The following is a 14,221-nucleotide window of genomic DNA, read 5'->3' on the forward strand; positions in this document are numbered from 1 at the left end:
ATGGTGTGGTTCTCCAAGTGGCCTAAGCCGCCACATAGCCAGAGGCCAGGGTGAGGCTCTGGCCCCTAAGGTGCCTTGACCAGAGGCCTCAGGGGTCCCCAGGACCCCTTCCACTCCAGGCCTGGCATAGGCACCCTGCAGTCTACAAAAAAAGCTTGGAGTGTGCCTGGGGAGGGACTCACAGCCAAGGCGCAGCCCAGGATTGGTGCCTGTGAGGGCCCTGGAAGCCAAGGTGGGCAAAGATCAGGGGGCAGGGGCTGCGCTCTGTGCTCCGGCCTGGCTTTGAATGAGAGGATGGAGCCTCAGAGGACAGGTCCCTGTCCTTATTTTATCTTTGGATACAACCAAGCCCCCTTCCCCACGAGGCACCCTTGACTCCCTGAGGCTGATGCTGTCTCTGCCTCTTTCAGGGGGTGCTTTCTGACCTCACCAAAGTGACCCGGCTGCATGGAATCGACCCTGTGGTGCTGGTCCTGATGGTGGGCGTGGTGATGTTCACGCTGGGGTTCGCTGGCTGCGTGGGGGCCCTGCGAGAGAACATTTGCCTGCTCAAGTTTGTGAGTAGCCCCAGATCCAGGGGTGGGGGGGGGGGTCAGGGAGGTAGGGGTGAGGCCTTTGCTGGGCAGGCTTGTGAAAGCTTACGTGGTGGGGGGGGGGGTAGCTCTTGTGGGCCCCCAAGGCCCTGGCAGTGTGGGGAGGATGCAGCCCTTGTTGGTACCTTGCTTCCCACCGAATGGTAGGCTACGGGGAAGCTGCGGGCCAAGCTGGCTCCCCGGCCCTGGAGAAGCCGGGCCCCCCGGGGTTCAGCTCCCTGAGGGAAGGGGTGGCTGGGCAGCCAGCTCCTCGCCCCCTCCCCTGCGTCCTGTTTCCCTCAGAAGTTCCAGAAGTTTGAAACGAATTGTTTGTTTGCTACTCACCTTTGCCCTTCTTGGCTAAGATCAAAAGATGTTGCCAGTAAAGTTAGGAAATCGGTTCCCTCCTCCAGGGTGTGTAAATCTGTTGGGATGTGCGGTGCAGAATCCTTAATTTCCTGCCAGAACCGCCAATTACTAAGAGTTTGGTTTTATATTTAGATACAAATTCACATTGAAATGCATTCAGTTAAAATTAAATAGCACCTGGTGGGGAAAACACATAATCGTGTTTTGCAATATATTATTTGTGGAATTTATTAGATCAAGCCTTCTCTTCCCTGGGCTTAATTTAAAAAGCAAACACGTGGGTTTTTTTTTTTCCCTCATTTTTTTTTTCCTCCTCTTAAAAATATATTTAGTGCCTTCCTTCTCTGTGAGCGGTGATTGCGGTTTGGAGGGCCCTGTGTGTACACCCGTCTGTGTGTATGTGCGGGTGCTTTCCGTGTCCTTGACCTTCGGCTGCTGTGGCTTGGCTGCTTACAGCGCAGGGTGACCGGTGATGGCAATGGTCGGGAGAACTCACGCACTGCTGGCCAGATGTCTGCCAGGTGGGGGGTCCCGGTGCGGTGGGCCCTTGCAGAAGAGCAGCACTGTTGTGCCCAGGGGTGCTGTGCTTCTGGAGAGGTCTTGCCACACACAGGGTGGGTAATGGTAAAGAGCCCTGCCGGGGAACTCACGTGTCCCTCGTGAGCTGTGTATACTCAAGCAATCTACCTGCCTGGGTGACCCTCAGTTTCCTTTTCCTTAATGTGTGGGCGACGCATTAGATTTCTAGCAGCTTGGATGGTTGTGTGTGTGAGGAAAGTGGTCAGAGCCTGTGTCTGGGGCACAGCCCTAAAGGAGCCAATAGCCTGGTGCGGGGTAGGTTAACCATCCCTTCCTGGGATGAGGCTTCCTTGTGGGGTAGGGGGGCTACATCACAGGAGAGGGGTGAGGCAGTGGCCTGGAGCTTTCTCGTCCTTTCCCTCCTCTCTTACCAGCACTGTCGTGATGTGGGTGGGGATGCATGTGTCCACTTAGAGCTGGGGCAGGGTTGCCGGCCAGGACCCAGGGATTCCTGGGGGCGCCAGCGCTGGTCTCCTGGATGTGGAGCCCACTCGCCTTGTGGCAGGCGTCGATCCTGGGTCCCGCGAGGTTTCCCCTGGCTGGAGGCTGCAGGTGTCATAACTCTCCATCGGGTTCTTGTCCTCGTGCAGTTCTGCGGCACCATCGTGCTCATCTTCTTCTTGGAGCTGGCCGTGGCCGTGCTGGCCTTCCTATTCCAGGACTGGGTGAGGGACCGGTTCCGGGAGTTCTTCGAGAGCAACATCAGATCCTACCGGGACGACATTGACCTGCAGAACCTCATTGACTCCCTTCAGAAAGCGGTAGGCACCCCTGCTCTGGGCGCCCTGGTAGAGCATGGGGGTCCCCAGTGGTGCCTGCTGCTCTGGGCACACGTGCCTGGCTAGTGGGAGGTGCGCCTCCCGGCTCTGGTCGGTTTAGCTTTGGCTGCTGGTGCCTGCGCACTGGCACAGGCGTGTTCGAAGTGTGTCTGCCCCCATCTGCAGGAGGCAGGCATCTAGCCGCCCTGGCGCCCTCCCCCAGGGGCCCAGGCCCCTCCGCCCTGGCCAGGTGGCTGCAGGCCCCCAAGCGCTGTGCGTACCCAGGGACGGGTCGTCCCCTCCCCTGGCGCGTGACTCATCGTCTGAGGCTATTCCTGTCCACTTCCTCCCCGGGACCTTTTCCCCTTCCTGTTGGAGAGGGCAGACCTGCCTGGAGGAAGCTTCCCCAGATGGCGAGGAATGTGACCTCCCTGGAATATGTCCCCAGGGGCCTGGCTCAGCCGTCCCAGGCCTTGGCCTTTACTGCAGCTGGCCTCGGTCCCCTGCGTGCGGCTGCACCTGGAGGCCTGGACCGCAGCGTCCCCGCCCCGGGGCACCGCTCCCCGCGTGTCTGATCCTCTGCGCGCTGCCGGAAAACCTCGTTTCCTCGGGGACTTCACATGGAACACTTTGGTTCTGAGAAGAAAATAATCAAGAAAGCATTAAAAATAACTGTGGTCTGCTCTCATGTTCCCTGAAACTTGTTTACCCTTCTGTCCTGTATCCCGGCATCTGGCAAAACCACGTCGGGGCCAGGGACCTTTCCCACGTTGGAATAGTGACCTGCATTCATCTGCGAAAGCCCCAGCCCCATTTCCGACCCTCCCTCCCCACCATCCCTCCCGAGCCTCCCCATGCCGGTCCCCATTGGCACATGGCTTCCGGCCTGGCCTGGCCTTGGGGAGAGCCTTGGGGATGTGGGGGCGTGGCTGTGCTGTGGGGGCGTGGCCTGCAGCGGGTGGAGCCCGGCCGTGGGGGCGTGGCCTGCAGTGGGTGGAGCCCTGCTGCGGGGCGTGGCCTGCAGTGGGTGGAGCCCGGCCGTGGGGGCGTGGCCTGCAGTGGGTGGAGCCCGGCCGTGGGGGCGTGGCCTGCAGTGGGTGGAGAGCCCTGCTGTGGGGGCCTGGCTGTGCTGTGGGTAGAGCATGGCCGTGCTGTGGGTGGAGCCCTGCTGTGGGTAGAGAGCCCGGCCGTGGGGGCGTGGCCTGCAGTGGGTGGAGCCCGGCCGTGGGGGCGTGGCCTGCAGCGGGTGGAGCCCGGCCGTGGGGGCGTGGCCTGCAGCGGGTGGAGCCCGGCCGTGGGGGCGTGGCCTGCAGTGGGTGGAGAGCCCTGCTGTGGGGGCCTGGCTGTGCTGTGGGTAGAGCATGGCCGTGCTGTGGGTGGAGCCCTGCTGTGGGTAGAGAGCCCGGCCGTGGGGGCGTGGCCTGCAGTGGGTGGAGCCCTGCTGCGGGGCGTGGCCTGCAGTGGGATGTGCCAGTTCGGTGGGGTTGCTTGGGCATGGGCGAGCCCGAGCTGTGTGATGTGCCCATGCAGTGGGGCGAACCCCTGCCACGTGGGCCTCATTGTTAGTGTTCTCCAGTGTCGTCCTTTCCTCTTGAAAAGAAATTCTGCAGGGGTATTCAGTAAATTGTGGAGACTCCTCATGCTGAAATATTCGGTATTAATTAAAGCAGCTGGAACCATGGCGAGGTAGACGGCCGGGGGAGACGGCATTTTATCTTAGAAATAAAAGAAGACAATCAGAAATCCTGGTTGTGTATTTGTTGTGATCACGGCCACAGCCGTGTCAGCAGTAAGGACACGTGTAAAAATGGGAGTCCACTCCTGGTCGGGGATGCCGTTGACCTCACACTGCTGTTTTCAGTGTGTTTGGATTCACAGTTTTTTGGACAAATGGCATTTCTCTTTGTAACTATACCAGATGATGGGGGTAGTGGGAAGAGGAGGGCAGGGACCCCAGGTTAGGGGGGCAGAGTAATGATTATGTTACTGTTCATTCAACTGCGACTGTTACGTCGCAGTTCTGTCCTTGGGGTCTAGCAGCTGTTTTCTGTAAAGAGATACATTAAGGGAACCAAGGTCAAGTTGGAAAGGTCTCTGGGAGGAAGACACTCACTGCCCACTGTCCTACGAGAGAACTGCATCAGAGGTCCTGTGTGGCCTCAGACGGGAGTGAGGAGTCCGCTCTGGGCTGAGGGGAGCGGAGGAAGGGGACGCTCCGGGGAGGCTCTGGACCGGAGTGCTGTGTCCTGGCGGAGCCAGTGCTGCGTGCTGGATCCAGGAGTGGTCATGGCTGAGGCTCCTGGTTTCCTTCTTTAAAGGCTACCTAGGTGACCACGCCCCACATCTCCGTGCATGCGGGAGGTCAGTGGGGGGCCCTGATTTGTCTGTGTGGTATGTGGGGCAGCGCTTAAACCTCGAATCCCTGATCCCCTGTGGGTGGTCACAGCCCTGGCTCTGAGCCAGAGTCCCCTGACAGCTCTTGGCTTTTGTGATCACAGAACCAGTGCTGTGGGGCCTATGGCCCTGAAGACTGGGACCTCAACGTCTACTTCAACTGCAGTGGTGCTAGCTACAGCCGCGAGAAGTGTGGGGTGCCCTTCTCCTGCTGTGTGCCGGACCCTGCGGTGAGTCGCCTGCCCGGGGCTCGCCGAGCAGTTTCTGGCTCTCTGAGCGCTCTGGGCTGCTTCTCTGCTCTGCTCTGCTCTGCTCTCTCTCCACCTACCACTGTTGGGCTCCTGCAGCTCCGAAATCCTATATGTATAAACCCCAGGCACATTTTTGCATGGCCTGCCCTGGCTCTAGTGTTCTGGATGAAGCAGGGGAAGATTAGTAGGGTCCCTCCCTTGAGGGGCTCTGCCTCAGGGCACCTGAACGCAATGCTCTAAGTGTGGTGAGCCCTGGGACCCCTCTTCACTGTTCACTGGAGGAAATGGCCAGTGCACAGAAGCCCCCACTGGGGAGGTGGGGGTACTCTCCATCTGGGGGCGGGGGGGAGAAGTGTCTCCTTTCTTCTTCACCTGTTCTCATTTCCAGTCCATGGCCCAGGTCCCTGGGTTCCAGAAACAGGGCTCTTGGGATGACTTGCAAAGGAGCACTGAATGTTTGGCAGAACTGAGTCCTTTACAGCTCTTGTGCTCAGCTGTGCCTGGTACTGGGCCCTGGGGCTCTGGGCAGGCAGGGTGTAGCCGCTGTCACACAGCTGACTCCCCAGCCCAGGAGAGGCTCGGGTTTGCTGTGGCTGCACAGCAGGCGCCCCGGGTCCCCACTGTGACCGTGAAGTATTAAGCCAGTAGAATTTACATCTCCCAGCACAGGCAAGGGCAGACTATGACCCATGCGCTGGACCCGGCCTGCTCTCTGTTTTTGTATGGTCTGTGAGCCAAAAATAGTTTCAGCCATTTTTAAGTGGTTGACAATCAGTGAAAAGAAGGATAATATTATGTGACAGGTGAAAATTTTATGAAATTTAAATTTCAGCATCCATAAACAAAGTTCTACTGAAATACGGCCACACGCATTCGTTTATGTATTGTCTGTGTCTCCTTTCATGCTACGAGAGCAGAGGTGAATGGTCGCTACATACACGGGCCTCCCTCACACACACAGTAGGCCACTTTGTCCTAGTCTGAAAGGTTAGTTGGCATCGGGATTAAAGGATATGAGCTTTAGTGGAATTTGAACAGGTGTTTGCTGATGTTCGGTTGGAACTTTTCTAGAGCCTTCTACCTGACTTCTTAAGAGAATGAGAACAAAGATGACTGTTTTTTCCTGCTTTTCTTACAGCAAAAAGTTGTGAACACACAGTGTGGCTATGATGTCAGGACCCAGGTGAGTGCATACGACTTGGAGCTCGTCAGGTTTATTCCCTATGGTCCAACTTCCTGATTTAGCACAAGTGCAAATTGGAGTGGGTGAGACTAGGGGAGGTGCCATCTAAGCGGGGAGCGAGCTGAGTAGGAGCCGCTGGCAGTAAGACTCTGGGGAACAGTGATGGGGTGATTCCCAGCCCCGTGAACCGCAGTCACAAAATCTAGCAGTTGCTGCATTAGTGGAAAGAGGTCAGATGAGAGTTTGGGGAACAAAGGCTACATTTTTAATGGCTCCTTGGGGGGATCCCAGGAGGTGTCTATTCTATAGCAGTTCGGGATGAAGCTGCAGGAGCACATGGCTTGGTTTAGCCACCATATGGAGGTGGGGTGACAATAAGGAAGGAGATGGATCTTATGGTAGGAGAAAGGCTCAGTCCCCCAGGACTTTCTTCAGGCTGCAAGGGGCGTGGAGTGGAGAGAAGTGAGTACCCCCCACCCCACACACTGCTCGGTGGCCTTTAGTGGTATGAATGACTGCTGTTCTGAACGAGGGGACTTGGGGCATCTCCAGGTGCCCCTCCTGTTGGCCATAGACACCAGGATATGTGCCTCCGGTTTGGGAGACCCGAAGCCCTTCTGTAGGGACCTCTGTCTGTTGCACAGGGGCGGGCCTGTACCAACCTCGGCCTTTCATTGTCGCTTGCATTAGATTCTAGGGCTGTCATAACCCAAGTCCCGCAGATTGTGGCTGAAACAATGAAAACGCTCCTCTGAACTTGAGGTTCGAAGTTCATCAGGGTGTTGGGAAGGTTAGTCCGAGGCCTCTCTCCTTGGCTTGTAGGTGACTGCCTTCTGTGTGTGTCCCCACATGGTTCTTCCTCTGTGTCTTGTGGGGTCCTGATCTCTTTCTTTAAGGACCCCAGTCATATTGGATTAGCACCCACCCTAATAATCTCATTTTAATTTGTTTGCCTCTTCTTTTCCATATATTTGTCGTTCTCTGATGGAGTTAGTTTGCTTAGCATCCATCCGTGTTGTTGCAAAGGGCAAGATTTCATTCTTTTTTTATGGCAGAGTACTATTCCACTGTACAAATATACCAAATTTCTTTTTTCTTTTTTTGCCGTATATCTAGGATTAGAGTTTGGTGTAGAGCCAGAATAATGGTTAGGGTTAGGGACGTTTTGAGTGTGTGTGCCTATTGTCTGGTGGTTCAGAGACCTCTCCAGAGGGAGAACTTGAGAGTTAGGGTTCTGGTTAGGGTTAGGGTTTGGGTATGTGCCTGGTATCCTGCAGTTTAGAGACCTCTGTAGAGGGGTGTTTTAGGGTTAGGGTTAAGGGTTGTATTACTTCTTTTAAACCCTGTCTCCAAATGCAATCAGGTTCTAATGAATTGGGGGTTAGGACTGCGACATCTGAATTTTAGGGGGACCCAGTTCAGCCCCTAACCCCATTAAAACGGATTACTGTCCCATCAGTGTTGCCATGGGTGAGGCTGTATGTGGGCAGGTGGGGGTGAGGTGGGCCCTGTGTGCTGGAGGCACCTCCCCTGTGCCTACTGAGCCTCCGCTAGGGGGCAGGATCAGAAGGATCAGAAGTCCCGTTGGCTGAGGACTGTTCCTGCTGGCTCTGGAGCCCAGCTCAGCTGGGTGGGGGCCACACTCTGGGAAGCCACTCTTCCCTCCTTCCCCAGCCAACTGCTCTGACTCAGAAGATGCTGAAGGCCCTTCTAGTTTTTCTCTTTAAAGGGGCATCTTCCTTCTCGGAGCCCCCAGGCCCCTCCCTGTCCTTCAGATGTGGGCTCAGGGCGTGTGCCAAACCAGTCCCCCTTTCCGTCTGGGGAGGGCCTCACAGGAGTGGGTAAAGACCACCGGCAGGGAGCCTTTGGGCAGGGTATGAGAGGTGGGTGGACACTGAGGCAGGTGGGTGGCAGGTGTCCTGGAGAGGTCGTCTGTCCTTGGCACCTGTCTTCCCGCACCCTGGCTCCCACCGAGCTTCCCCCTGCCAGCCTCAGGAGCCCTCTGGGGAGCCCGGGTGGGGACATCCTGTATGTCTTGGGCTCAGGTCGCTGTGATGTTTCCCTGCAGCTGAAGAGCAAGTGGGACGAGTCCATCTTCACAAAAGGCTGCATCCAGGCGTTGGAGGGCTGGCTGCCGCGCAATATCTACATCGTGGCAGGCGTCTTCATCGCCATTTCCCTGCTACAGGTTCGTCCCCCCTGCCCTTCATGGCTTTCTTTGTCCTTGGGGTTCACACCTGTGTGTTTGAACCAGATTTCAAATGTGGGAGGACTGGTGGCCAAACAGTGGGTTGGCTGGCTGGTGGCTGCCAGGAGAACTGGGGGGGTGGGGGGTGGAGGCAAGAACTCGGCACGTCAGAGAAACCAGGAGGTGTCCGGGGTGCTCAGGGCTTCGGAGGAGAAGCTGGCAGTGCCCAGGCAGCCTCTGGGACAGCTGCCGCCACTGCATGGAAAGTGCATCGTTTAGCTGTTTTGTTGCCGTGTAAAGGGGGCCTGGTGTGGCCGCGGTGCCGCCAGCCATCCCTGCACCCCTTCCTCCTTGGCCCCTCGGTGTGTGTTGAGTGATCTCAGATGGAGGCTTAGACACAGAAGCATCTCGAAAAGGAAAGAACTAATTTACTTGCCAAATGGGCAATCAGACTTCAGAAGGGCTGGCTCATCAAATATAAACCGCAATTGGAATTTAAAGGGGAAATAAAAAAAAGCCAATTTCCTAAGGTTTCTGAGTTCATGTTAGTCTGTTCCTGGTAGAGAAACCGTCTTCCCACGTGATGATTCTGGTCACCGAGGTCAGATGGCAGGCAGCACAGCTAAAATCAGGGAGGACCTGGTTTTTATGGTGGAAACCAGGTTTACAGGAAACATCAAGATTTATTATTTTATATCAAAACCAGGCAGGTGACCCTGCTATTTTTTCAGGTACGTGGTATTGACGTGTCTGGTCCTGTTGGAGGCCGGGCTTCTGTGCTGCCTGCCGTTTGCCCCAAACTTCTAGGCCCCACGGATATAGCAAAACAGGCCCCAGGACTTGCTGTTTCCTGATGGGTGGGTGTTGTCTTGGCGTCGACCCAGTCATCCTCTCTGTGCCGGGTCCTCAGTCTCTGCAGTGCGGGCCTGGGGCTGCTGTGCAGCGCGGGGTGTCCTGCACACCTCGGGCTCTGCGCCTGCCCTCTCCTGCGGGCCCCACCACTGACAGGCTCTGCTGGCTTTGGTTTCAGATATTTGGCATCTTCCTGGCGAAGACCTTGATCTCGGACATTGAGGCGGTGAAGGCAGGCCATCACTTCTGAGGAAGAGAAGTGAGCAAGCAGAGCTGAGCCGTGCCGTGGAGGCCAGAGCCCGTCGCTGTTGTCAACTGGACATCCAGAGGGTGAGAAGTGGATGCACCGAGCCAGAGCCAGCACCCGTCTTCGGCATCAGCGTGACATGACCTCTCTGTTTCTGTTTGCTGCTGCTGAAGACTGAGGAGCCCGCTCTTACCTGCACAGACTTGTGATGGGGACCACTACCCCCCCACTCGGGGTCTACCCAGAGACAGAGAACATGTCTTTAAGTGAGGGTGGCGACCCTGGGGGACAGAGGCTCCCCTGGCTGTGAAAAGGGCCTGACTCAGTTCTCCCGGAGACGTGTGTCTGCAGGGCACCCAGGCCTCCCCACTCGTGTCATCGGGTCATCGGTGCTGGCCCGGAGGGCGGCCACATCTGCTGTGAGCGGGACATGGGGGGGTGGCCCAGCAGACATGGACAAGGCTCGTCACAGCAGCAGCTGGGCGCTGCCTGGAGTCGGGCAGGGGAAGGGGCACAAGTGGACCATGGCACTGGGGCCTGTGGTGTCTGCACAAGTCGGGGAGTGTTTGCAGGATCCTCAGCCATGTTCAAGTGAGCCTGAGCCATGTGTGGACTGGTGCCACGGAGTGCCTCCTCTGCTGCCCCTCCCAGGGCAAGAACTGCCTCCACTCCACAGCATTATGCCCCGATGGCCCGGGGATGGGGAGCACGGGCAGGGTTCTCCTCTGAGAGTCGGCGCTCCCTTTCTTAAAGGGTGTAAATAGTTTATTTATAGGGATAAGAATGTTCTCACACCATTTCTTCATTTCCTCTGGCCTCCCCTGCAAGCAGCCTTACACGGGGTCTGGGACTGAAGCCATCCCTTTCAGTTCCCTCGAGTGTCTCAAGAACCAACCCCATCAACTTCTCCTTTTCATCCCTAACAACCCGGGTGCCCATACACGCTCCCTCTTCCCCTGTGCACCCCGGCTCACATGCATCCACTCCCCTCCCCAGCTTGGCCTCACTGTCTTCTGGTCTTGGTGCTACTGAAATCGTCACCCGGAACTTGAATCCTGACACACACACCCCTTCTCCCCCATCCCCCGGCAAGGCCAGGGAGCCCCAGCCAGAGGCGGCCAGCCCGGAACCTTCGACCAGGGCTCCCGTCGAGGCCATGTGCTAAGGGCCGCTGGCCGGCCTGGCATTTGCCTCTCCCTGGAGAGTGAAACTGCAGCCCCGCCCCTGTGTGGAGCCGCAGGCCCCAGCCTGCAGCCGTGTAGGAGCTCGGGATAGTGTTGATTTTTTTTTTTTTTGCTAACTTTTGTGAAGGCCTCCCTCCACTGTCCCCAATGAGGATACCTGCCGTGACCATGTCCACCCCTCCTGGCAGGGCTATCCGGGGGCTTGCTCTTGGAAATGAAGTCTGTCTTACGTACTGAATGGTCCCCCTCCACCCCCGCCACCCCCGACCTCCCCGCTAGGGATAGCTGGGATGTTTGTGCGTCTTTGGCTGGGCTACTTTCTAATGCTTTTCTGGATCTCGTACCAGTTCTGTCCTCATCGTTCAGGGATTGAGTGCTACCTTCACTTACTTGCTGACGTGTACATGCTAGTATGGTGTATACTGGTGGGTGTTTGTTGATGATGTTATGAGTTTTTGTTTTTTTACAATTTTCTCTGTAGAATAGAGGAAGAAGAATGCTTGTGTTTTCATGAAGTGAGATGCTTTTCTTTGACTGCCAAACTCTTTTATGGAATATATCTTTATATTAATGCTGTCGTCTCGGTGGTTTTTGTCTCGAGTGCCATCAGGATGGCATTAGGCATCGCAGTGGGAAACCCGGCTGCCAAGGGAACCAGGGGATTGGATGTCGCTAGACATGACAGGACGGTGGATGGCAAAGGCAATCTGTGGTTGGCACAGTCTGAAATAACTGTCATCAAGTGATTGTCTTTTATTTTATTTATTTTATTTTTTTAAGTGATTGTCTTTTAGATTCTGTGTGCCACTTTCAATTTTCCTTTGAATGGAGGTTACGACTGGAACAAGTGGGTTTGTGGGTTATGCCCAGCTAGGAGCATGAAGCAAACGTTGACTCTGTAGGCCAGAGGAAAAGCATTAGGCTACCTCTGTTCAGCCCCGGGCAGTCCGATCCAGCCAAGAGAGCTTGGGGACACTGGGTGGGAATCTGGGCCTGCTGCTCACGAGTGTGGCCTGGACCTACTGTCCCGTCTGTGAAGGGTTAGTGGCCTTGCCCACCTTGCCATGTACCTCTGACCCATCCTGCCCCGGGGAGATGGTGGCACAGACCGTTGCTGCTGGTACATGGACTCCTGAGAGCTCAGCTTCCCGGACAGCTCCTGTTGGCCCACCTGTCGAGGTCGACCTGGTGGCTGGACCCCTTGAGAGTCTTGGCAGCTCACAGCCCAGCTCAAGGTGAGGACTCCCTAAACTGTGGTAACTTGTCCTATGACTTTTTCAGAAGTTCAGTTTGTTTTTCAATTAGTTGACAAAGCTGGCCGTTTCAGCATCCCCTGTGACTCGGCGTGGTTGGCTGAGAGGAGAGGGGAGGCCCAGCGGAAGGGGTGCAGGTGGGGCCAGCTCCAGCAGACCATTCCCCGCTCAGGCCCCGCTCCCTGCCTTCCCAGATCCCAGGGAGGCCAGCGTGACCACGTCCCCTGCTCACCCCCACGTACTCCCCGTAACCTTCCTGGCTCTTCCCTTACCCTCCCTGTGCCCCTCCTGCACGCCCTCTTCTCAGGACTCGGCTGCATCGTTTTTTCTCTCCCTCTCATACCATCACTTGTTTCCCCATCCCCTAAAGCTTGCCCTGGCCCCCTTGCCTGCCCTCCTTTCCTTTCGTGGGGAGGCTCATTGTCTGGGCTCTTTTACCCCTGTCTGCTCGTCCAGGCCCCCAGCGCTGTTGGCGTCTGCAGCACCCAGTACTCTCTCTGGACCATCCTTTGCTTCTGTAGCCCAGGCTCACCAGGTCTCTGACCCTCGCCTGCCCGTCCTTGTCACACCTGCCACTGCCCGGCTCCCCAGGCTCCAGGGGCGGCCCTTGCCCCAAGGCAAGGCTGTAGGCTGGGCAGAAAAACCATCTGTGCTGGTGCTCTGGAAGCCTGGGCTTGGTTTCCCCCACGATTAACGATAAAAATGAATTGGATACAGAAGCTCCTGGGACATAGGAAGTGCTCCGGGTACTTAACAGTTAAACTCGGTCACCAGAAAGCTCCAAGGAAGCTGTTTTCGTGCCCAAAATGTGAGACTCAGCGAAAGGGGAATTCCTGTTGAGGATTTGGAAGCTCTAGATTCAAACTCTGGAAGCCTGCCCCAGAACCTGTACCCATTAGAGTAGGTTTGGCGTCTGCTCCCTCTGACTTTGGAATTTCGGCTCCTGCTGAGCAAAGCCACACCAAGGGCAAGCCTGGGAAGAAGCAGTTTCCCGAAGGTTGTCCGGCTAACAGGGCTCTGGGGCGGCTCAACAGGCGTTTGGAGGAGGCAGGGGAGAGCTCGTTCATGCATCTGTACCTGGATTTGAGAGAATATGGGGCTCAGCTTTGCTCCCAAGACCCTGGCTTTGGGCAGCAGGCTCACTTCCCTGCAAGGCCAGAGCTGCTGTCCACCAGGCAAGCCCACAGAGGTCTTTCAGCAGGGGGTGGTCTTTCCCACGCGGCCTTCTCTCCAGGGGATGCTAGGGAGGGAGCTGGCCGTGGGGTGGTGATGGGCACGCGTAGGAGTGTGGGCCTCTGCAATCTTACAGACCCCAGGCAGGAGCCCTCCAGAGGAGGAGGCCAGCCCAGAGACCAGCAGAGAAGGGACGGCCTCAGTGTCCCTCAGTGTTGGTAGCAGGGGCCACCTGACGGCTCTTGGTCCGCAGCCTCAGAGCACAGAAAGGCGAGGTGCTGTTGCAGTCAGTCAGCCCAGCACCCAGGGCGGCGTCCTGTCCTGGGAAGGGCCTGCCCAGGCTCAGGGGCTCAGTCACCCAGAGGCGCAGCGCCTTAGCTGGCCCGGGGGAGTGGAGTGACTGGACGACCTTCACAGGTGCGCGTTTCCAACCCTAGGGTCATGCGCGGGGCCTGCCCACAGGGCCACAGGGTTTTTAGGTTGTCTGTCCCTAAACTGTGCTAACTTGTCCCAAATGATGGATCTTGGTAAAGATGCTTCCATAGGCTTGTGTGTGTTATTCCAGAGGCTGCTGCCTGGCCTGCCAGGCCCGACGGGGCACCCCGCAGTTCCCAATCACCCGGGCGCCCTGCAATCCCGAGAACCGCGTACCTTGAGTGCCGTCGTCGTCGTAGCTCCCTGTGAGCTCAGCAAGACCTGGCCCTTCCTCCCTGGACTGCATGTGTGGGCAGCTGGTTCTCACAACGAGCCCATGCCTCTGGGGTCTGCAGGGCGCCTGCAGGGGGTGCCGTGGAGGAAGGACTGGGAAATGACTTCCAGGGGAAGAAAAGGTCAAGACTGCCTTCCCGTGGATGCTGTTCTGGTGACAGTTACCAACTTCTGAGAACCGGGCTTCGGAGGAGGGAGAGGAAATGAAGTCTTCCCCGGGGAGGTCTGAGACCGTATTTCCTCACTTGGCCTCCTTGCCCTGCTCTGCATCTTGTAGTCCAGTGGGGGCTTCAGAGACTTGGTTTCATAACCACCAAAATAAATTACGGTAATTTTATCACCTCAAACAACTTTAAAACTAGTCATTTTATATGTATAGGCAATCTAAAGACGCGCTAGTGTAATGTGAAAGAGTAGGTTTCCTGTTCCCCAGAGGCAACCACTGTTGAGTACCCTTCCAGAAAATGTGGACGTGTTTTCAAATATTTTTTTTTTCAAACATCTTTTTCA

General features: G+C 56.6%; 1 protein-coding gene across 5 annotated transcripts in view; it reads left to right on the forward strand.

The window, feature by feature from the left end:
• TSPAN14 (tetraspanin 14) overlaps positions 1-11,148 on the forward strand; it is a 55,475-nt gene extending 44,327 nt beyond the window's left edge. For all 5 annotated transcript variants that reach the window (XM_077895210.1, XM_077895208.1, XM_077895211.1 and 2 more), the window contains 6 exons: positions 411-557; positions 2,111-2,281; positions 4,777-4,902; positions 6,062-6,106; positions 8,175-8,294; positions 9,325-11,148. In XM_077895210.1, the coding sequence (XP_077751336.1) occupies positions 411-557; positions 2,111-2,281; positions 4,777-4,902; positions 6,062-6,106; positions 8,175-8,294; positions 9,325-9,396 (681 nt within the window). In that variant the 3' untranslated portion in view covers positions 9,397-11,148. The remainder of the gene's footprint in view (positions 1-410; positions 558-2,110; positions 2,282-4,776; positions 4,903-6,061; positions 6,107-8,174; positions 8,295-9,324) is intronic.
• The last annotated feature ends 3,073 nt before the right edge of the window (positions 11,149-14,221 follow it).

Source organism: Canis aureus, chromosome 4 (genome assembly GCF_053574225.1).
Source record: "Canis aureus isolate CA01 chromosome 4, VMU_Caureus_v.1.0, whole genome shotgun sequence".
NCBI classification, from domain to species: Eukaryota; Metazoa; Chordata; class Mammalia; order Carnivora; family Canidae; genus Canis; species Canis aureus.